The sequence below is a fragment of the Brassica rapa genome, chromosome A01 (genome assembly GCF_000309985.2).
Source record: "Brassica rapa cultivar Chiifu-401-42 chromosome A01, CAAS_Brap_v3.01, whole genome shotgun sequence".
NCBI lineage: Eukaryota > Viridiplantae > Streptophyta > Magnoliopsida > Brassicales > Brassicaceae > Brassica > Brassica rapa.
Window position 1 is genome coordinate 24897642 of NC_024795.2, and position 20437 is coordinate 24918078.

A 20437-nucleotide genomic window follows, 5' to 3' on the forward strand; every position below is an offset into this window, starting at 1 on the left:
AAAAAGTCAATCAATCCACTTGACTTTAACTTGAGAAAGGCGTCCGTCTACTTCTCTTTTAATTTATCTGCTCCGGATCTCTCTCTCTCTCTCTCTCTCTCTCTCTCTCTCTCTCTCTACGTGTAAGACTGGTGATTGGTTTTTTAGGCGGGGAAAATGTCAGGAAAAGGAGCGAAAGGGCTGATAATGGGGAAATCCAGCGGCAACGACAAGGACAAAGACAAGAAGAAACCCACTACTCGCTCTTCTCGTGCTGGTCTTCAGGTCTCTCTCTCTCTCTCTTACTTCTCTTGGGATGTGTGAACCGTATAAGTGACGGATCTGTAACGTTCTGATTTAGAATTATAATAGTCTAGAGATGGAGTTGAGTTTATCTTCTCTGTTTGTTTTCCATAGATTTTGACGATAAAATTAAACTGTGTAAGAAGGTTAGACAATAAAGTACTATCCATATTTAATGATACTGTTGAATCTTTTATGTCTTTAAAAAACGACAAAAAGTACATGTTTCTCTGTCCCTTGTTTGCAGTTTCCAGTCGGGAGAGTCCACAGACTGTTGAAAGGAAGGTCAACCGCTCACGGACGCGTTGGCGCAACCGCAGCGGTTTACACAGCCGCTATTTTGGAGTATCTGACCGCAGAAGTCCTGGAGCTCGCTGGTAACGCGAGCAAGGATCTGAAAGTGAAGCGTATCACGCCGAGGCATCTGCAGCTCGCTATACGCGGTGATGAAGAGCTTGATACTCTCATCAAAGGAACTATTGCTGGTGGTGGTGTCATTCCTCACATCCACAAGTCTCTCATCAACAAATCTGGCCAAGAGTAGCTTTTGTCTCTGTCTCTCGAACTTTTTTGCTTAAATAATCGTTTATGTGTTAAGACATTAGTAGAGAGAGATTGTTTGTTTTGTTAAAGACTCACGTGTGACTTGTTTGTTGTGCTCTTGTTTTTCTGATTTAATGTTTTGGTGTTTGTTCATATGAAAACAGTTGCATAAGTTTTCTAATCTTTTTTTTTTCTTCCGGCTAAAATTTTATTTATATCAACTAGGGTCGGCCCGCCCTACGGGCGGGATATTAGTTAATTTGATATTCACTAAATGTTCGAATTGAAATTTGTTTTAAGATTCAAGAATTTGGTTATCTGTTATGTGTTACTTATTAATATGTGGTGGTATAGTTGTTTTTCGATTATTCTTGCTTTGGTATTGTATCAAATTTTTGTCCAATTCATAATTATAGATGTACAAATGTGGATTTTTGATAAAGTTTGATGTTAAGTATTTTCGCGGCCATATATGTACAAAAAGTGACTTTAGCCTAGTGGTTCTAAGAGAAATTACCAGTGTTAGAGGTGCTGGATTCAATTACCCTTAACTGCATTCATTTATTTTGGTCCTAAATATAAAATGAGACACGTGTCACTCCCAGAACGCACGAATTGATGAGGTGGCTTCACGGGAGAGAGGCGAACATTTCTTTATATATATAGATATGGTTTATAAAACACATTACATGGATAATCAACTTTCTACAAATACATTTTCAAAAACCTGAAACTGAAAAAAGTACAACACCTTCAAGGTATAATAAGTTGTTGTCGTTATCCATGGCATAAGTTGACTAATCTAAGAACATACTTGACTTTGATAACTAACTATTTGCAAAGACAAGACTTGTCAAAGAATAACACCTTCAAGGTATTAATGAAAAGTTGAAAACAACACAACAAGCTGTTATTATTACACATGGAGGAGAGAACCAATGAGGAAGTCTTTTTATACACACAACAATATTTGATCACATGATAGAAACAAATGGAATATTATGAAGAGTTTGGTCTAGAATTTGACAGCTCTTTTGATTGTTTGGAAAGATGACTTGATGAAGTTGTTCTTAACGAGATACTCGTTCTCTTCATCGTGACCTGAGACCACAGGCTTCTTCCTGACGAGGTCATTTCCCTTTTTCATTCCAAAGAAGAGTGAAGGAGACGATGGGATCCTTCTGAAAGCTCTAGCGCTTTCTGATCTCTTCACCACTTTATCTCTCCCGCTCTTCTCCGGTGTGTTCTTCAAATCAAAACTGGTTCTGCTTCTACGCGAGCTGCTTTCACCTCTTGTTTCCACCTTGTTCTTTGCCTCCTCAGCCACATCTTCTTCTTCTTCATTAACCTTTTCAAGTAGAGGGAACTTGTGGTCTAGTTTCTCAATCACTTCATCAATCTTATTGCTTCTTTCACCTTGAAGGTTGTCTTTGCTGTTGCTTTCCAGTAAAACGTGGAGCCATTTCTCGACGTTTCCTTTCCCTCGCTCTCTCCTGCTTTCCTCATCTTCCTCATTCTCTGGTTCCTTGAATACATGAAATGCTCTAAAGCTTCTGCTCCCTCTCTTCCCTTCTTCAAGCTTCTCTTCAACATCTTCTAATGTCTTCTGCTCCTCTTCCACTTCCTCTATTTCCCCATGCTTCTCAGAAGCTGCTGCTGCTTTATGTTCTTCTTCTTCAAGGTACACTCTCAACTCCTTTTGTAATGAGGTATCTTCACTTGTTCCAGGAAGATACAAAGACAGCTTCTTATCTCTATCCTCCAGCAACAACTCATCTTCATCATTCACCAAGATTCTTGATCTTTTCCTTGCTTTCTCCAGTTCAGGCCTCACTTGGTTCTCCAGCTCCTCTCTTTCCTTAAACTTCTTGTGAAGCTCCTTCTCCGAACCGTCACAAATCGCCTTCTGCGCCTCTAGTCTCGCCATCAGTGCACCACTAGCCGCCTGGTTTAACCTCACTTGTTCCTTATACACAACACTCCTACAAAACAAAATGAATATTGAGCTAAACATATCTAAATAGTATTGTTGTATGTAAGAGAAGCTCTCTTACTGGTGCATAGCATCACGGATCATCTTCTCGAGTGTGTTCCTATAAGAGCACTGAGCTTCCGCCAACTTCCTGCACTTCTCAGCTCTTCTCCTCCGCTTAATCAGCTCGCTCTCAAGCTCCTGGATACTAACCTGCTCTTCACTGTTCTTTCTCTTCAAATCATTCATCTCATCATCTAACTTCTTCAGCTCAACTCTCATTCTATGCGCTTCCTCTCGGTTTCTGAGTGAGTCCCTAGCAGCAACAATGGCTTGATACGGATTCTTCATTAAATCTGGCGTCTCATTCTCTTTGAGTCTCATCTTCCTCGCTGCAGTATACATAGTTGCTTCAATATAGCAATATATAAACAGTGTTATAAAAATCGGTCTAGGCGCCCACCTAAGCACTAGTCCTTTATAAAGCGACTAGACGGTTTCTTAAACATTGGATAAAAGAGTGCTTATCTATCTATCTATAACCAAAAAACCGAGAGTACTAGTTAGTTAACTAACCAGGTGTTTGACGATTGTGATCAAGTGATCTCAGTACTAAAGAAGGGTCATAAGGCTCTCTTCTAGAGACAACAACTGCAGCTGACGCAAGACCAAACTTGTCTTTTGATTCAATAAAATGCTGCGGGAAACGATGCGAGTCAACTGTTTGTGAGCCGTTGAGCTCCTCGGTTTCGCCTTCTCTGAACAAGAATGAAAATGCTCTCCTCTTGAAATCAGAACTCGAAGCGGCGAAGATAGAGAGGAACTGGTTTACTGAGATGCCGACTTGAAGATCCCACCATGGTACGAGGAACTCGAGTTTGTCCTTCTTGTTCTTGCGTGCTTGCCACTGCACTATCCTTAGGTTGCTTGGTACTGTTAAACCTCCTCCTAAATCAATTCAAAAATCTTTTAATCAATCAGACAACAAAACAAGAACCCTAAAGAAGATAAACTGAGGATGTGTGTTGTGTTACTTGAGATAGGGAACCAATGATCAAAACCCCAAGCAAGAGGAGAAGCTGAATCAGCGTGGAAGTAGAGAACATTCCCATATGGATCAATCCGGATCACAGCTGGATCAAACCCAGCATTTCTACAAATAAATAAATAAAATCAAAATCATTAGAATCAGAAAATCTACTACTCTAGTGTTAGTGTCATGGCAGGTCCTGAGATATTAAAGGTTATACAATTTAGTAATGGTTTATATAATTTTTTTAAACCTATATATTTTTTATATAATTTTTTTTTCTAATATTTTGGCCTATGCTTGATTAGTGTATCAATGAGTGCTTACCCTAGATGATTGAGTTGTTTCCATAGTAGACTTAGGAAGATCTTTGGTTTTGTTGCTGGTCTTGCTTTCGGATCAATCACAGGGAACATCTGATCTGCTTCTCTGCATCTTGAGCTCTTTAAGACAAACAACACAACAACAAATTGTATTAAGGATCAAACTTCCGATCTGGCGAATATGTGATTCGAACAGATTATTACCTCGTTCTGCTGAAGGATGTAAGGCATGAAGGTGAAAGGAGGTCCATTTCTGTACGGAGAAGCGTCTAAATCGCGACAGATCTTTGCGTAAGCTATAGGGTAGCCTTGAGCTTCGTCGATTACCATGTCTTCCTCCGTTATATCGTAATCTCCCAACATCTTCGTCACGAAGAGTAAGAGAAGAACAAGGTCAACTGTTTCCTCTCTAGGTTTTGTGTTTGATCTAAGAGAAAGAAAAAAAGGAAGCTTTTTGAGAATGTGAGTTCTGTTTCGGGCAAGAAGAAGATGAACTCAAAGTCTCAAACAACGGTCGGATTTTCTGTCGTAAATTTCAACGACGACCATATCTTTTTTTTATTATATCTATTATAATTTAAATAAATAAAAATAGCTGTCGTGCCACGTAAGCATGTGAACGGCTTGTGGGTGTGTAACGGCTACTTGCCACGCTGGACTCACGCTCCTCCTCCTAATTAATGGAGTTAGTTAGGTTTCTTGTGTTGCTACTTTCTTTTTGAATTTTTAAAATGTGAAATTAAAAAAGGGATATTGATTATAATAAGTCGAAAGTCATAATATTTGAAAATTTTATAATATCTTTCCATGCCTAAAGCAATTTTGATTTATGGTGGTGAGTTAAATCATAATTTTATGGGTTTTATTATCCAGATGATTGACTTTGAAATAATTTGTTAAGAAACATTCTATCATTTAAAGATTTCTAAAAGGCAAACACAAAACAAGATTCTAACATCTCAATGCTAGTTGGTTTCAGATTGTTGTGTTTGGTCATCTGAACAAATCATTGTTTTACTAGTGAACATGTTGAAGTCAGATCATCTATTATAACCGAATAATGAGTAATCCTCAAAAATGTGTAGTTTTCAAAATAAAATCTTCTTTTAAAGTAATTTTTCAAAATTCCATCTGAATTATTAATAGAGTTACTTTATTACACAGAAAAGTAATCATCATAACTAAAACTAAATAATATTATACAGTACAACACAACATAATTAGCCAAGCTTGCTAATAACTTGAGCATGAACCACCATTTTAGGGGGAACCAGCGGGTGTCTCGTCTGATTTGGAGGAGGAGTGCTTTGTACACCAATCTCAGCTTTTAGCTCATGCTCATTGATCCTGCTTCCCATGTCATCTAGTGAAGCCATTACCAAAGCAAAGGACATTACAGGTTATAAATGAACAAAAAAACATTCACCATTGATCAAATTTCAAAAGGTATAATCTTAATAGAGAAAGGATATTCTTCGCCGTTCCTGACATAAGCGCATTGACATCAAGACCACTTCCTTGGTCCTTGAGAAGATCCACAACAACAGCTTCCTTGAGTTTTCGATGTTTCCCAAAATGTTTGATCATCACATTTCCGAGATTCTCTTCATCTTCCTTAGACAGCTCATTTGCCTTTCCAAGAGTGTTTATGAAGCTGCAATACACTGGAGGAAAAGGTGGGAGACCTTCCTCATCCATCTCCTCAAGAAGCAACAGAGCCTTGTCCACTCTATTTCTTTGACAATAGCCATCTATTAGGACAGAGTAAGTGTTTTTAGTAGGGGAAACACCGTCTGCCTTCTTCATCTGATCAAACAAATACATCACTTCTAAATCAGGTGCATTGGACTCAAATAGAGTCTTAATCAGAGCATCGTACGCATCAACTCTTGGGCGATGTATACACTCTCTGTTGCATCAGAATCATCAAGCTTCCTAGCCTCTTCTTCAAGGCATTGTAGAAAGGCCATGTAGGTGGAGCGGTTAGGTTGAAAGTTTGCACATCTACCAGCCCACTTGAAAAACGTAATTTTGGCAATTATGTCAACGTGCATAATCAAGCAAGTCTTTCAAGTTTCTCCTCCTTTTGAAGCTTTCCATTATCCTTACAACGGGCTCACCCAGCACCCGCACTGACCTCTCCCTTCTAGCCTGTCTCGAAATAATACCAAACCTCTCATATTCTGGGGAAACATAAATGTACAGTGTCAAAAACCATTAAAAAGGCAAAAACCTTTTTTTTAGTCCTTTAAAAAGAGGAACAAAGTGTCCAGACTTTTACCTGTTTTGGTATAGAAGTTGAGAATCTTGAGACGAATCTCTTCGCTAAAGTGAATGGAACCGACGACATGTACACTATCGCAGTTCCCAGCTTCCAGCGCTATATATCGAGTCGACTCGCCGGGGTGTTCAAATGGGCCTTTTGGGCGTATAGGCCTGGGTTTTTATGTAAGTCGCAATGATATGATATCGAGAAAAGGGATACATAAAATACATTTTCTCCATACATTTGGCCAAGTTGGTATGTTGTTTGCCATAATCAACCAAAAATCTTACACTGTTTGTTAAATACATCACATCATTGGGGCTTACATAATTTTAACTTTCTCCATTATTATATAGTTATGTACCTAACACACTATTAATTAACTATTTCTAGCAGGACCCGTGATTCATGACATGTGAATTACAATGGGACTGTGCTCCATTGATTAGGCAGCACATCAACTTCCTCTTGCTATATAGAATAATCCTATGTTGCATGGAAACTCGGTTGAAGGTCCGTTTCACGTTTCGGAAATGTTTCGGAATCGGAATCTCTCGGAAACTCGCGGAAACGCATTGAAAACTCGTTTCTTAAAAATTTCAGTTTGGAAACTTAATGGAAACTTGCGTTTCTATTTTGGAAACTCGTGTTTCTGTTTTGGATACGCTAGAACTTTCCAATTGGTTATGACTTACTGTTGTGATTTTTATTTTAGTTAAACTATTTAATATTTAAGTATTGAGTTTTTGTTATTTTGAATTTTTTATATGATTTTCATGTTTAATGATAACTTATTTAATTTTCATATGATTAAACATAATTGCTATTTGTTTATTTGTTTTGTAAGATATACTAAACATAATAAAAATAAATGCAAATATTAATCACTTACATATATATATATATATATATATATATATATATATATATATATATATATATATATATATATATATATATATATATATATATATATATATATGTATATATATTTTTTATTTTATTTATAGACGTTTCTAAAACGTTTCCAAAACAAAAATAAAAATAAAAATCACGTTTCCATGTTTCGAAACGTTTCGCTTCCGCGTATCTGTTTCCGTTTCCATGTAACCTAGGAATAACCAAGCCATTATTAGCTTACAAAAACGCACATGGTCGTCTTTTTATATATTTTAAGATAGTAGAGTAGACACTTTAATTATTCATTAAGGCGACAAACCTATAATAGTATTGTTTTTAAACGAAGGTGCTCTTCAAAATCTTCACATAATGCAAACATATACAGTATTAATTCATTAAATTAACAATGACAACTTCCAAAACCCAATCTCCCCTTTTTCTCCCAGTCATTGACTTCTCTAATCGAGATCTCAAACCGGAAACTCCTGAGTGGGACTCAGTGAGAGCCCAAGTCCGAAAAGCCCTAGAAGAGTACGGATGTTTCGAGGCCACGTTCGATGGAGTTTCAGCGGAGCTAAGGAAGGCTATTTTCAAGGCCACGGAGGAGGTTTTTGATTTGCCTCTGGAGACGAAACTGAGAACAAAGTCAGACAAAATCATTTACGAAGGATACTTGACGATTCCGACTATGCCTTTATACGAAGGTTTGGGCTTCTACGGTGTAGATAGTCCTGAGGTTGTCGATGACTTGATTCACAAGCTTTGGCCTCAAGGCAACATCCTTTTCAGGTCTGTTCATGTCACTTAAGAAAAATAAATATCTAGAATTTTCGTGATAGAAATAATAACTCCTGGGGTTTTATTATAAATGATACAAAAAGGCAACGTATACAATTCTTTTTTTTTTTTTTGAGAGAGAATTTTTCCTTTGAAGTGTATGAGACCTTTGATTATATATACATAAATAAATTGAGTATTGAATAACTATTTTGTTAAAGTGTATGAGAACTTTTCAAACGCTGAAACAAAAACAACTTTAAAAACTAACATTCAAGTCCTTTGTGAGAACTTAACATATTTCGCATGGAAATGTACATAATGATCTTTTATTTTATCCGTTTGAATTATACATTGTATTAGTTTTAATAATTAAGAAATGTCAAAACAGAAGAATCGATTATAAAGCACTAATTAAGCTAAGGTTTGCGATAAATCTTCAGCAAGAATGTCCAGTCATTTGGGGAGAAGTTGATAGAACTAAATGTGAAGGTGAGGACAATGATCATGGAGAGTTTCGGGCTCCAGAAATACATCGAGGAACATCTTAACTCCGCAAAGAACCACCTTCAAATATTTAAATACAAAGGTGTTGACAATAACACAGAGGAAACTCTGGGTTTTAAACCTCATATCGACAGACAGTTCCTCAACATACTTTGCCAGAACGATGTAGTAGACGGCTTGGAGATTAAAACCAAAGATGGTGAAGAGTGGATCAAAGCTAGGCCATCTCAAGACACTTCTTTCCTTGTTATAGCCGGAGCTTCTCTTCACGTAATTAAAATTAACCTTGCTTGAGTCTCAAATTTCATTTTTTAATATTCTTTAATTCTGTGAAACTTGTATATAATATGGATTTTTGCAGCTTCTATTGAATGGTGGGGTGTTTCCTCCGCTTCACCAAGTTGTTATAACCGGAAAGAAAGATCGGTATGTGGCTTGCCTGTTCTCGCCTCCTAGAGAAGGACTGATCATAAATGCGCCTGAGGAGGTAGTAGATGATGAACATCCTCGTCTCTATAAGCCTTTTGATTTTGAGGCTTACGTGAAATTCAGCAACAGGACCAACACAAATACCATGGGAAGAGATCTATCTAGTCTCAAGAGTTATTGTGCCCTTTAAACATTTATGATGCCATCCAATTAGAAAAAAAGAAGGAAAATGTCTTGTTTGATCACGGTGGACTTGTCCATTCAATCTCGAGGTGGTTTGTTTGTTATCTTTAATTTGCCTTGTTGACTCGTGAGCTTGTAATAAATCCTAATTGCAGAAGCTCCATAATTATTTTTCTTTACTCAGTACGGCAACAATTAATCTAAACTGGACCAAATGTGAAAAAATTTCTCTCAACAACATGAGTGGTCTGAATTAATATTTAGTTTTGTTAGTTTTGGATAATTTACCTTTATTGTTTAATACCCGTCCGTGTCATAAAGTTACGTATATTAGAAAAAAAAATTGTTTCAAAAAGATCTATTTTTAGCATTTCAATACATGTTTTATCAACTAATTGCAAACTTAAAAAAACTTAATTGCATTTATTGGATTTTTATTGCAATTATGGAAAAAAATAATCACAAAAAATTATGCAAATTTAATGTGTTTTATTAAAATGAGTGAAAAATCTAAAATATGTAACATTTCAAAACGGAAGGAATAGAGCCTAAAAATAATATGGTGGGGTCCACCTTCTAAATATCATTATTACATATAGTGCGTCACGTTTTATACTTCCTCCGTTTTAAATACTTTGAATTTTTATGAATTTGTTAGTTTTGGATAACTTACCTTTATTGTTTAATACCCGTCCGTTTCATAAAGTTACGTATACTAGAAAAAAAATTGTTTCAAAAAGATCTATTTTTAGCATTTCAATACATGTTTTATCAACTAATTGCAAACTTAAAAAAAAAAAACTTAATTGCATTTATTGGATTTTTATTGCAATTATGGAAAAAAATAATCACAAAAATTATGCAAATTTAATGTGTTTTATTAAAATGAGTGAAAAATCTAAAATATGTAACATTTCAAAACGGAAGGAATAGAGCCTAAAAATAATATGGTGGGGTCCACCTTCTAGATATCATTATTACATATAGTGCGTCACATTTTATACTTCCTCCGTTTTAAATACTTTGACTTTTAATGAATTTCTTTTATTTCAAGTTAGATAACGACTTCGATTTTCAAGATAAAGTTTGTTAATGAGATGTTATATGATCAATGATATAATGTGCGGTGGGAGGGGTGATTGTTTAGGGTGTAGCAAAATCTAGGAGAAATTACATGTTTACCACTTTCATGGTACCACTTTTCATTTTTGCCACCACTAATGAGACATTTTCAAAAATACATTCTTCATTAAGTGGCAAAAGACTCTTATGCCCTTGTTATTTATATATATAATAAATTATTATTTAAATAAAAAAATAAAATAAAAAAATAAAAAAAAATGAGAAAAATAAGAAAAATAAAAAAATAATAATAATAAAAAAATAAGAAAAATAAAAAAATAAGAAAAATAAAAAAATAAATAAAATGTAAATCTTTTTTTTATGTTTTCGAATTATACTTTTCAAATTCAAACTTTTTTATAAATTTTTCTTTTTTGAATTTATTTTTTTCAAATTTTTTGTTTAATTTTTTTTTTCAAATTTCTTTTTGAAAAACGAAAATTATGTTTGAAACTATTTTTAAGAATTTTTATATATTTTTTACGTATTTATATATTTATTAGAATCATAAATTTCACATTCCAAAAACCTTACTCCACCCCTCAACTCTAAACCCTAAGTCTAGATTAGTTAACCCTAAGGGTATAATTGTATTTTACCCTTCATTAAAAGTGAGGGTAAAAGTGGTTAGTGTAAACATGAAAAGTAGTACTATGAATGTGGTATTTGTGGTAATTTCCCCAAAATCTACGACTATATAAATTACCAATCATGTTTAAACTAGTTTTTAAAGCTAAAACAATTTTTTTTGAAAAAAATGGTTATAGAAGCCTTGTTTTTTAAGTGAAAAAAAATAATTTCTGTAGAACTTTTATTTATTTTTCATTTAATTTCTACAACTACATAAGCTATAACTACATCAAAATTCTACATACTAAATTCTACATCAAATTTTTTACAGCTACATTTAACTAATCACCCATGCAATCTATTTTACTATTGGTCAAATTATGAGTAGATGTATATAGATGATGACATTCTTTAAAATATATAAAATAAATGTTTTATAATCTATGGGTCATCTTAAAATGTATGTATTAAAAAGCGGAGGAAGATGGTCTTACTGGAGTTTTTTATCAGAAATTTTGGCATATTGTTGGTCCTCAACTTACTGCAGAGATCAGTAGCTTCTTCAGTACCTCAATTATGCCTGATGGCTGGAACCATACTCAACTGAGTCTACTTCCGAAAATCCCTAAGCCGACAAAGATGCAGGATCTCCGTCCCATCAGTTTGTGTTCAGTTCAATATAAAATCATCTCCAAGATTTTATGCAATCGTCTGAAACACATTTTGCCAAGTATTATATCGGAAACTCAGGGCGCCTTTGTGGCTGGCAGATTGATATCAGACAATATTCTCATTGCTCACGAAATGGTCCATGGTTTACGTACTAATCCTAAAGTCTCGGAGGAATGTATGGCCATCAAGACTGACATGTCTAAGGCTTACGATCGAGTTGAATGGAATTTTTTGGAGGTTCTTATGGAGAAATTGGGATTTGATAGAGTCTGGATAAGATGGATCATGGCCTGTGTTAGCTCAGTGTCCTTCTCGGTACTACTCAATGGCACTTCCCATGGGTTTATCAGACCTGAAAGAGGTATCCGCCAAGGCGATCCACTCTCACCATTTTTGTTTATCATCTGTGCCGAGGCATTAGTCTCATGTCTCAACTCAGCTGAGGAAGATAATCGGATAAAAGGTATCAAGCTCTCCTCCTCAGGTCCATCAGTGCATCATCTTCTGTTCGCAGATGATAGTCTTCTCCTGTGTCATGCGAATATAAGTGAGGCTACAGAGATTATGGCTTGTCTGAAAGCGTATGAGGAAGCATCAGGTCAGATTATCAATCTACAAAAATCCTCGGTTATCTTTGGCTCCAAGGTTCCTGCGGATTTGAAATTGGAGATCAAAGAGGTCCTGGGTATTGATCAGGAGGGGGGAGAAGGATCCTACCTTGGATTACCCGAGTGCTTTAGTGGATCTAAGATCAAACTCTTAAGTTTCATCAAAGAGAAACTCCAAGGAAGGCTGCAGGGTTGGTTCGCAAAATCGCTCTCTCAAGGCGGTAAAGAAGTTTTGCTGAAGTCAGTGGCCTTAGCTCTTCCTATCTATGCAATGTCTTGTTTTAAACTTCCGAAGGACGTGTGTTCTAAGTTAACGAGCGCAATGATAGAATTCTGGTGGAGCTCCGGTACTAACAGGAAGAAAATCCCTTGGGTGGCCTGGAAAAAAATGTGTAAGGCTAAAGAACTCGGTGGTCTGGGCTTTCGAGACATAGAGAAATTCAACCAGTCTTTACTTTCCAAACAAGCATGGCGTATCTGGTCCAACCCGTCTTCTTTAGTCGCGCGTATATTAGAGCAACGTTACTTTGCTCGCTCTTCCTTCATGGAATGTGGTGTTGGTACTCGTCCTTCTTATGCGTGGAGGAGCATACTACATGGTAGAGAGTTGCTGTCTCAAGGACTATTACAAAAGATTGGAGATGGGACAACTTCCCGGGTTTGGACTGAGAACTGGTTATTGTCTGATACCCCGAGGCCTCCTCGCTATCGCCAAGATGCTATTGTCGACCTTACATTGACAGTCAATGATTTGATTGACGTCCAGAGAGGTGGCTGGGATATTCAGAGAATTAGGGACATTGTTCATGAAGAAGATGTGGAGCTGGTACTCAACACAAGCTTCAACTTATCGGAACAGGACCGTAGAATATGGGGTTTCTCTAGGAATGGTGCTTATAACTCAAAATCTGGTTACAAACTTGCGGAAACCTTGGAGCAGCATCAGGCTCCGTCTGGACCGTCTCTTCCTCCTATCGAAAAAAGACTCTGGCAAGACCTCTGGAAAACAAAAACTACTCCTAAGATTCGTCACTTTATGTGGAGAGCAATCTCGGGAGCGCTGGCGGTGAAACAAGGTCTTAGTTCTCGGGGAATCTTACTGGATACTACGTGCCCCCAATGTGGTCTTCAGCCAGAGTCTATTTGTCATGTTCTGTTCCATTGTGATACAGCAAAAGAAGCCTGGAGTATGGCTCAGATCCCTCTGCCTCCCGGTGGCTTCTCTCCTAACTCTGTTTGGCTTAACTTTTACCATCTGCTGTCATTGAGTAAGAAAGCCAATACAGACAGTGCTTCAGTTCTCGCGTTTCCGTGGATCTTATGGCAAATATGGAAGGCTCGAAACTCTCTTGTCTTTGAGAAGGTGCAATCTTCTGGATTTTCTATTTTTTCTCGGGCATCTGAGGAAGCAGCTACTTGGTTAAACCTTCAGCTTCTTCCACCTGGTTCTTCTCTCGTGATGGCACCGCCAGCGCAACATAACCAAAGATGGACGAAGCCACCAGTTGGGATTTTGAAGTGTAATGTAGCATCTTCATGGGATAACCCCTCCCAAAGATCGGGCTCTGCTTGGATATTACGAGACTCTTCTGGCATACCTCTTTCGCATAGTAGACGGGCCTTTTCTACTACAACGTCAGCACTGGAAGCTGATTTGCAGACACTCTGGTGGGCAATGGAAGCGCTCCACGATATTCATATCAAGCGAGTAATCTTTGAGGTATCTTCTGATGCATTAATGGAAGCAGTGTTTTCTCCTCTGAATCCCCTTCAACTACCAGATGGCATCTCAAGAATCTTACGGTCCTTGCATCACTTTGATCATTGTCAAGTGATATCCCGGTCTAGAGAGGCCAATTTCATTGCGGTGCAAGTTGCAGAGAGTGTTACTAGAGACCAAAGGTCTCAATCGTATATGGCGGCAGGTGGTCCGAGTTGGCTATCATCTTCTATTACAGCTGAAGCTCGGAATGCTGGACCTTATTAGTGAGCTCCTACAAATGATCAGGAGGTTTAGCCAAGGAAGGCTTTGATTACCTATTTCATCTACGTGATGTTTCTTTCTTTTTATGGCATCTACTGATGTTGGTTTTGTTTTCTTTTTTTTTTCCATTATACTCTGTTACCTGTTCCCTAGTCATTTGGCTAGAACCTTATTGAATGAATTATTCATTGACAAAAAAAAAAAAAGACTAACAACCGGGTCCAATTAACTAAATGTTAAATAATGAATCATATATTTTTATCAGACAATGTATAAATGTATCGTACATATGAAACGGTTGCCAATTATTAGAATACTCAATTACATTATACTAGGTGATGATATGTGCCTTGCACGGGGTGAATAGACTAAAATATCGAAGTTATTTTGTTTTATTTTAGTTGTCCAGAAAAAAATATTGTTATATTTTATTAAAATAATATTAGTTCTGGAGTACATAAAAATTGTAGAAGAATAAAAATAAATTGAAGTAAATAATATGAGGTTAAAAAAAGTAAACAATATGAATTTTCTAATTTAGTGGACTGATTAGGACTCGAAGTTGTAAAAGAGACCACTTATTAAACCTTAATATCCATTATGAGTCAAAATACATAGTTTGGGTTAACTCTTTGTCACTTGAGATATCCATATTTTGTGAACTAAACTCAATCACAATACCTAAGAAGATTGGAAGCTGAATCGAGTGACTCAAGTCGCGGGAAATTCGAACCGATGAATTGTAAATTGACAAAGGTCCTATCAACAAATCTCCATATTTAAAAAAATTCCATATTAAATGATATTTGACTACAAACTTAACCGGAAATAATTAAATAAATTTTCAAATTTTATGTTTATCACCATTTATGTTAATTTTGTAATAAAAAAATTTGTTGCAAAAGTTAAGGGATTGAAAGAAATTTATTATGTCATTCCTTTTTGATTTTTATTTTGCAGTCACTCAAGATTAGGTTTAACTTTTTTATATAAAACATTTTGATTTTACAATATAATTGAGTTTATTTTGTCCAGGCATAACATAAATATCACATATCCAATAAAATACATAAAATAATTAATCAAAATTAATTATTGATTTTGATTAGATAACGAAATTGGTAAGCAGAGTATATCATTGTGTTGGAAAATCAATGCACTTCCCTTAAGTGTATGAGTAACCAACATTCACTTGATATAAGACATTAGCTGTATAATTTAAAATTTCATCATAAACTTAAATTACCAACCAATCGTTGATGCCGCAAAATAATTGATGGAAATTAAATCAATTACTTTTAATTCTGAATATTCTAAATTTGAAGCCACAAAAATATTTAAGTTTAATCAAAATGAAAATAAACATGTTATACCAAATAAATAATATAATTCAAATGAAAATAAACATGTTATACCCAAACATAATTCACAGGTTTAACCAAGTATAGTAAATATTTTCTATATGTTTAATAAAAAAAATATAACTGATGCGACCATCTCTAAAAGTATACAATTGGTATATTTATTCATGACCAATAATAATAGTATATCAATTAGTATATTTATTATGTTCTAAGAGAAAAACATGTAAAATATACAATGTGTAGATATATGTATATTAAATGATATATGTATAACATGTAGATATATAAAATATATAATGTCACTACACTACATATACTAATGTCCTGAACAAAAACAAATGTCATTTATCGAGTCTTACGAAAGAACATGAAATTGAATATAAATCAAAAGAAGTAAATATGAAAATCTTTCAATCTGACATATATATCAAAAACTACTTCAACGTCAGATTATAGTGCCAATAGTTATGAACAATCGACTTACTTTTGAAGAATAAATCATGAATTTTATTTATTCATGATGAAACCACTGCTAAGATTACGGAAATTATTTATTCTTAAACATTGGTAAGAGTATATCATATAAAAAAGGTACCAAGAGGTTATACAGCCAAACAAATGATGTTACAGTCCGTTTATGTATAAAATTAATTTGGTTAACTAAAGTTAATACATTTATTCGTTTGATTATCATCCCACAAGTCTTGTAATATATTATAAGAGAAGTTTGTAACAAATATGCCTAAAGGTATTCTATTGTAAATATTCTAGTAAACTATGACTATTTTAATAAAAGGGTCGAGAAAGGTTATGAAGTTGCCACATCAGTAATGACATTTCTAATGACATTTCTAATGACATTTCTGTTAATAACACATCAAATAAAAATTAGTGATTAAAAGTGCTTCTCAAATAATAATAAAGGGATATCACGTTGTTATTTATATATGTGTGGTTGACAATTTCCTAAATACTATGAAGTATGTATAAAACGTACACGAAAAATGATAATAATTACTAATTAAAAAAACTACTTTCATTTTGAGTAATACAATAACTGTTTACTGTAAAAAAAAAAGACAAGAGAAACGAGTCATACATGGTTCTAAATACATGATTTTGAACGTGACAATGGATGAAAATAACATGAAAAATTAGAATCTAGGGTCTAACGTACGTTATAACTCTTTCTTCTTTTTACGATGCTAAATCTAAACAATAGATGATCTTGTATATTGTTTAGCATATATCCAAAATATTTCATAATAAGTAATTAGATAGGATTTGAAGGCCTTAAGAAACATTGACAAACCATTGAACCACTTGGCACGGAATCAATGTCATATGAATTTGGTCGATTTATATTTGATTTGATTTCACTTAAATATAAAATAATTTTCTATAAATTAATGATGATATCATCTCCCTGAAGGAAAAAAACACTTACAGAAAATAGCATTATGTATTTTTGGATTGATCCAACGTATTAGAAACTAAGTTATATATATCAGAAAATGGTTTATACTAATCATAGGTCGTACTAAGTTAGATTTGATATTTTTTCGGTGCTAAAGTTAATAATTTCGAGAAATGCTAGTTCAATTTTGTAATTTCGTCATAATGACCATGATAAGCTTGCTGATATGGATATAGTATTTTCTAATTTTCTAACTCTTATCATACAGAGAATCTTTTTTTTTGGTATTCGAAATATAATAAAATGGAGTAAGACTTAATAATCCAATTAAGGCTACCAACCTAGAATAGTATAGTTTTTTTTTTTTGAAACACATAAAGTTTAAACAAACTTTTGTGATGAACACATGGACTTTCTCCTATATAATAGCCAACTGAGAGCATTTCCAATGTAAAACTCTATTTTTTCCTCTAAAATGGAGTAAAAGTAGAAATAGAGTAAAATTGCTCAAACCCTATTCTATTTCTCATTTTATAATGGAGTGATGAACAAACAAAAAATAGATTTTTTATTATGGAGTGAGATATGTAGTTGGGTTGGAGCATTCCTTACTCCATATTCACTTTTGCTCCATTTTAGAGAAAAAAATAGAGTGGGGATGGAGATGCCCTGAGTCTTCAAAATATTCGTATAAAACAAACACACCACATTCCTAATTTAAAAAAAAAAAAAAAAAAAAACTAATGACGATAAGTTCGAAAACCCAACTTCCCCTTACCCTTCCGGTCATCGACTTCTCGATTCCGAACCTCAAGCCGGAAACTCCAGAGTGGGACTCGGCGAGAGCCCAAGTCCGAAGAGCTCTAGAAGACTACGGATGTTTTGAGGCCTTGTTCGACGGAGCTTCAGCGGAGCTACGGAAGGCACTGTTCGAGGCCTCGGAGGAAGCTTTCGATTTACCACTGGAGACCAAACTAAGTACAAAAGAATCGGACGAAATCTACAAAGGATACGTTGGTCAGGTTTCGACTATACCTTTATACGAAGGTATGGGCTTTGACGGTGCAGATAGTCCTCAAGTTGTCGATGAATTGACCTACAAGCTTTGGCCTCAAGGCAACATCACCTTCAGGTTATATGCCCTTGTTTACTTCTTCTTCTTATCATCTCTGTCTTCATTTCTCGCTAGAAAGTCTATATATATAAACTAGGCAGTCTCTGGGTGGTGCGGAGGTCCCTGGCTTCACGATCTAGCTCTCGGTAGGGGCAGATCTAGGTCGTGACCCAAGTCTTCATCTGTTACCTTTGGTTGGTTGTTTGTGAGGTGTGGTCTTGATCTATCCAAACACCAGTTCCGCACCAATCTGTCTGCTTCTCCCTAGCTAGTCTTTGCTTCCTCCTCCTTCTTTTTGTCTCGTCGTTTTCTCGTTCCCGTGGATTTTGCGTTCTTCTTTCTCAGCACCGCGGAGCTCCAGTTTTCAGCTTCGTTTTCTCTTTTTTTTTGTATAAGTTTCTGGTTTGCGTTTGTACCAACCCGGTTTAGTCTGGTTTAGACTTATTTTCTTTTTATCTTTTATTGCCATCTATCCTGTACATTAAAAAAGAATTAATATGAAAAACCTTTTAAAAAGTGGAATAAATATAAAGCATAGTCGACAAAAATATAAAGCATAGCACTTTTTATTAGAAAAAGTGGAACAAGAGAGGCTTTATAACCAGAATACCCACAGTATTAGAAGCTTTGTGTACATTATTATAACTAGCGTCACCTTTTTATAATATCAAATTCAAATCTAGCATATTTTGTAGTTTTATAACCAAAAGCATAACTCTGTTGTGTCTACAATTTTTCAACTTTATAAAAGGTAAAACTCTGATAAAAATTGATGAAATAAATATACTTTTGTAAATTTGTATTTCTCTTTCTTGCAGCAAGAATGTTCAGTCATTTACGGAGAATTTAATATCATTAGACATGAAGGTGAGGACGATGATCATGCAGAGTTTCGGTCTCGATAAATACATCGAGGAGCACCTTAATTCAGCGAAGAACCACTTTCGTTTGCTTAAATATAGAGGCCTTGACGAAAACACAGAGGAGCAGCTAGGCCTTGACCCTCATATCGATAGACATTTCCTCACTATACTTTGTCAAAATGACGTAGTAGATGGTTTGGAGATCAAAACCAAAGAAGGTGAGGACTGGATCAAAGCTAAGCCATCTCAAGACTCTTCTTTCCTCGTTATAGCCGGAGCTTCACTTCATGTAAAATTAAGCTTCCTTGAGTTTAAGTCATGTAAAATCATATTTAATTGTTCTATATATCAACATCATCATATGTGGGTTTTGTAGGTACTACTGAATGGTAGGGTGTTTCCTCCGCTTCACCGTGTGGTAATAACCGGAAAGAAAGATCGGTACACGGCTGGACTGTTCTTGCTTCCCAAAGAAGAACTGATCATAAATGCATTCGAGGAGATGGTCGATGATGAACATCCTCGTCTCTATAAGCCTTTTGATTATAACGCTTACTTTAAGTTCACCTACACCGATACCAAGAAGAGGGATTTATCGGCTCTCAAAACTTACTGCTCTCTCTCTAAAGAGGATTGAATCCTTGCCAATAAATAAAGCTATGTATATATGTATCATTTGATCACTAGCTAGCTATGCTTGTTTAGTTTGCTCTTGAGTTGGTTTGTTGTTACATTTATTTTGTCTTGTTGGCGCTTGAGCTTGTAATAAAACCTCGACTTACCGATACTCCAAAATAAATGTTTTGATCATGGAATTAATTAATTGACGGTTGTAGACGTTGAAACTGATATGGCAATGTTTCAGTTTCAGATGTTTTCGGAACATTTGACTAATCAAACCCTTCAATTATTAAAGATGAATCCACATGCATGTATTATACTATTGGTACTAGGTAAATAATCTGCGTCTTGCGCGAAATGTGATTATTAGTTTCGTTATTTTTTAATAAGAAGACATTAATCTGTATAATCTAGATATCAGTTCGGTTTTAGATTATTTTTTTGTTTTTAATCTCCTAAAATATAACTATCATTTTAAATCAGTATTTATTTGGTTTGTTCGGTTAAAATGTTTGATGTTTTTGGGTTTTTTTCTGTGATAATAAAAAATTACTATTATTTATTTGTTTTTATGTTATGAATCTTAGATAGTCGTGATGTCGAATCAATGGCTTCATTTCTAAACGGATAATAGTTAAAAAAAGAAAAGAAAATTATTAAGACAAATCATTTTATTACAATTTGGTCGATAGTGAAAAAAATATTAAAAAAATAATATTTTAACTTCCAAAAAAATTAAATATTTTAATTGTGGTAAATACTTAGTTATAATGTGCTCACGTCAATGTGCACATGTATGTGTATGTAAAAGTATATAAAGATGGTTGATAAATATATAAAGATAGTGTTAATTAATATTAAATAACATTTTTTCAAAATAATACATGAAA

General features: G+C 34.9%; 4 protein-coding genes across 6 annotated transcripts; 3 read left to right on the plus strand and 1 right to left on the minus strand.

The window, feature by feature from the left end:
- Window positions 1-8: 8 nt before the first annotated feature.
- LOC103840638 (probable histone H2A variant 3) lies at window positions 9-1018 on the plus strand. The gene is made up of 2 exons (XM_009117150.3): window positions 9-264; window positions 530-1018. Exons 1-2 carry the CDS (start codon window positions 157-159, stop codon window positions 824-826), a joined length of 405 nt encoding a protein of 134 aa, XP_009115398.1. The 5' UTR covers window positions 9-156; the 3' UTR covers window positions 827-1018.
- A 641-nt stretch (window positions 1019-1659) lies between these two features.
- Window positions 1660-7181, minus strand: LOC103840643 (trichohyalin). 3 transcript variants are annotated; one of them, XR_004458505.1, is made up of 8 exons: window positions 6432-7181; window positions 4355-6333; window positions 4155-4270; window positions 3832-3950; window positions 3374-3745; window positions 2880-3207; window positions 1727-2807; window positions 1660-1692 (listed from the first exon to the last, which is right to left on the minus strand). XR_004458505.1 is itself a non-coding variant. In XM_018655311.2 (7 exons), exons 2-7 carry the CDS (start codon window positions 4511-4513, stop codon window positions 1841-1843), a joined length of 2061 nt encoding a protein of 686 aa, XP_018510827.1. In that variant the 5' UTR covers window positions 4514-6333; window positions 6432-7181; the 3' UTR covers window positions 1665-1840. The 3 variants fall into 3 exon arrangements, 2 of the variants coding, with proteins under 2 accessions (XP_018510827.1, XP_009115407.1); XM_018655311.2 differs by having other exon boundaries at window positions 1665-2807; XM_009117159.3 differs by having other exon boundaries at window positions 1665-2807; window positions 2880-3189; window positions 6432-7166.
- A 192-nt stretch (window positions 7182-7373) lies between these two features.
- LOC103840663 (probable 2-oxoglutarate-dependent dioxygenase AOP1) lies at window positions 7374-10063 on the plus strand. The gene is made up of 3 exons (XM_033281162.1): window positions 7374-8105; window positions 8537-8870; window positions 8962-10063. Exons 1-3 carry the CDS (start codon window positions 7723-7725, stop codon window positions 9217-9219), a joined length of 975 nt encoding a protein of 324 aa, XP_033137053.1. The 5' UTR covers window positions 7374-7722; the 3' UTR covers window positions 9220-10063.
- A 7400-nt stretch (window positions 10064-17463) lies between these two features.
- On the plus strand, window positions 17464-19749 carry LOC103840673 (probable 2-oxoglutarate-dependent dioxygenase AOP1). The gene is made up of 3 exons (XM_009117189.3): window positions 17464-18081; window positions 18882-19215; window positions 19303-19749. Exons 1-3 carry the CDS (start codon window positions 17693-17695, stop codon window positions 19561-19563), a joined length of 984 nt encoding a protein of 327 aa, XP_009115437.2. The 5' UTR covers window positions 17464-17692; the 3' UTR covers window positions 19564-19749.
- Window positions 19750-20437: the final 688 nt, after the last annotated feature.

Bases quoted from the DNA above. Each gene is read 5' to 3' on its own strand.
- LOC103840638 (XM_009117150.3), top strand. From the start codon at position 157: ATGTCAGGAAAAGGAGCGAAAGGGCTGATAATGGGGAAATCCAGCGGC. The intron at 265-529 runs GTCTCTCTCTCT...CCTTGTTTGCAG, and splicing joins CTTCTCGTGCTGGTCTTCAG to TTTCCAGTCGGGAGAGTCCA.
- LOC103840663 (XM_033281162.1), top strand. From the start codon at position 7,723: ATGACAACTTCCAAAACCCAATCTCCCCTTTTTCTCCCAGTCATTGAC. The intron at 8,106-8,536 runs GTCTGTTCATGT...ATAAATCTTCAG, and splicing joins CAAGGCAACATCCTTTTCAG to CAAGAATGTCCAGTCATTTG. The intron at 8,871-8,961 runs GTAATTAAAATT...GGATTTTTGCAG, and splicing joins TAGCCGGAGCTTCTCTTCAC to CTTCTATTGAATGGTGGGGT.
- LOC103840673 (XM_009117189.3), top strand. From the start codon at position 17,693: ATGACGATAAGTTCGAAAACCCAACTTCCCCTTACCCTTCCGGTCATC. The intron at 18,082-18,881 runs GTTATATGCCCT...TCTTTCTTGCAG, and splicing joins CAAGGCAACATCACCTTCAG to CAAGAATGTTCAGTCATTTA. The intron at 19,216-19,302 runs GTAAAATTAAGC...TGGGTTTTGTAG, and splicing joins TAGCCGGAGCTTCACTTCAT to GTACTACTGAATGGTAGGGT.
- LOC103840643 (XM_018655311.2), bottom strand. From the start codon at position 4,513: ATGTTGGGAGATTACGATATAACGGAGGAAGACATGGTAATCGACGAA. The intron at 4,271-4,354 runs GTAATAATCTGT...TTTGTCTTAAAG, and splicing joins ACATCCTTCAGCAGAACGAG to AGCTCAAGATGCAGAGAAGC. The intron at 3,208-3,373 runs GTTAGTTAACTA...GCTATATTGAAG, and splicing joins TCACAATCGTCAAACACCTG to CAACTATGTATACTGCAGCG.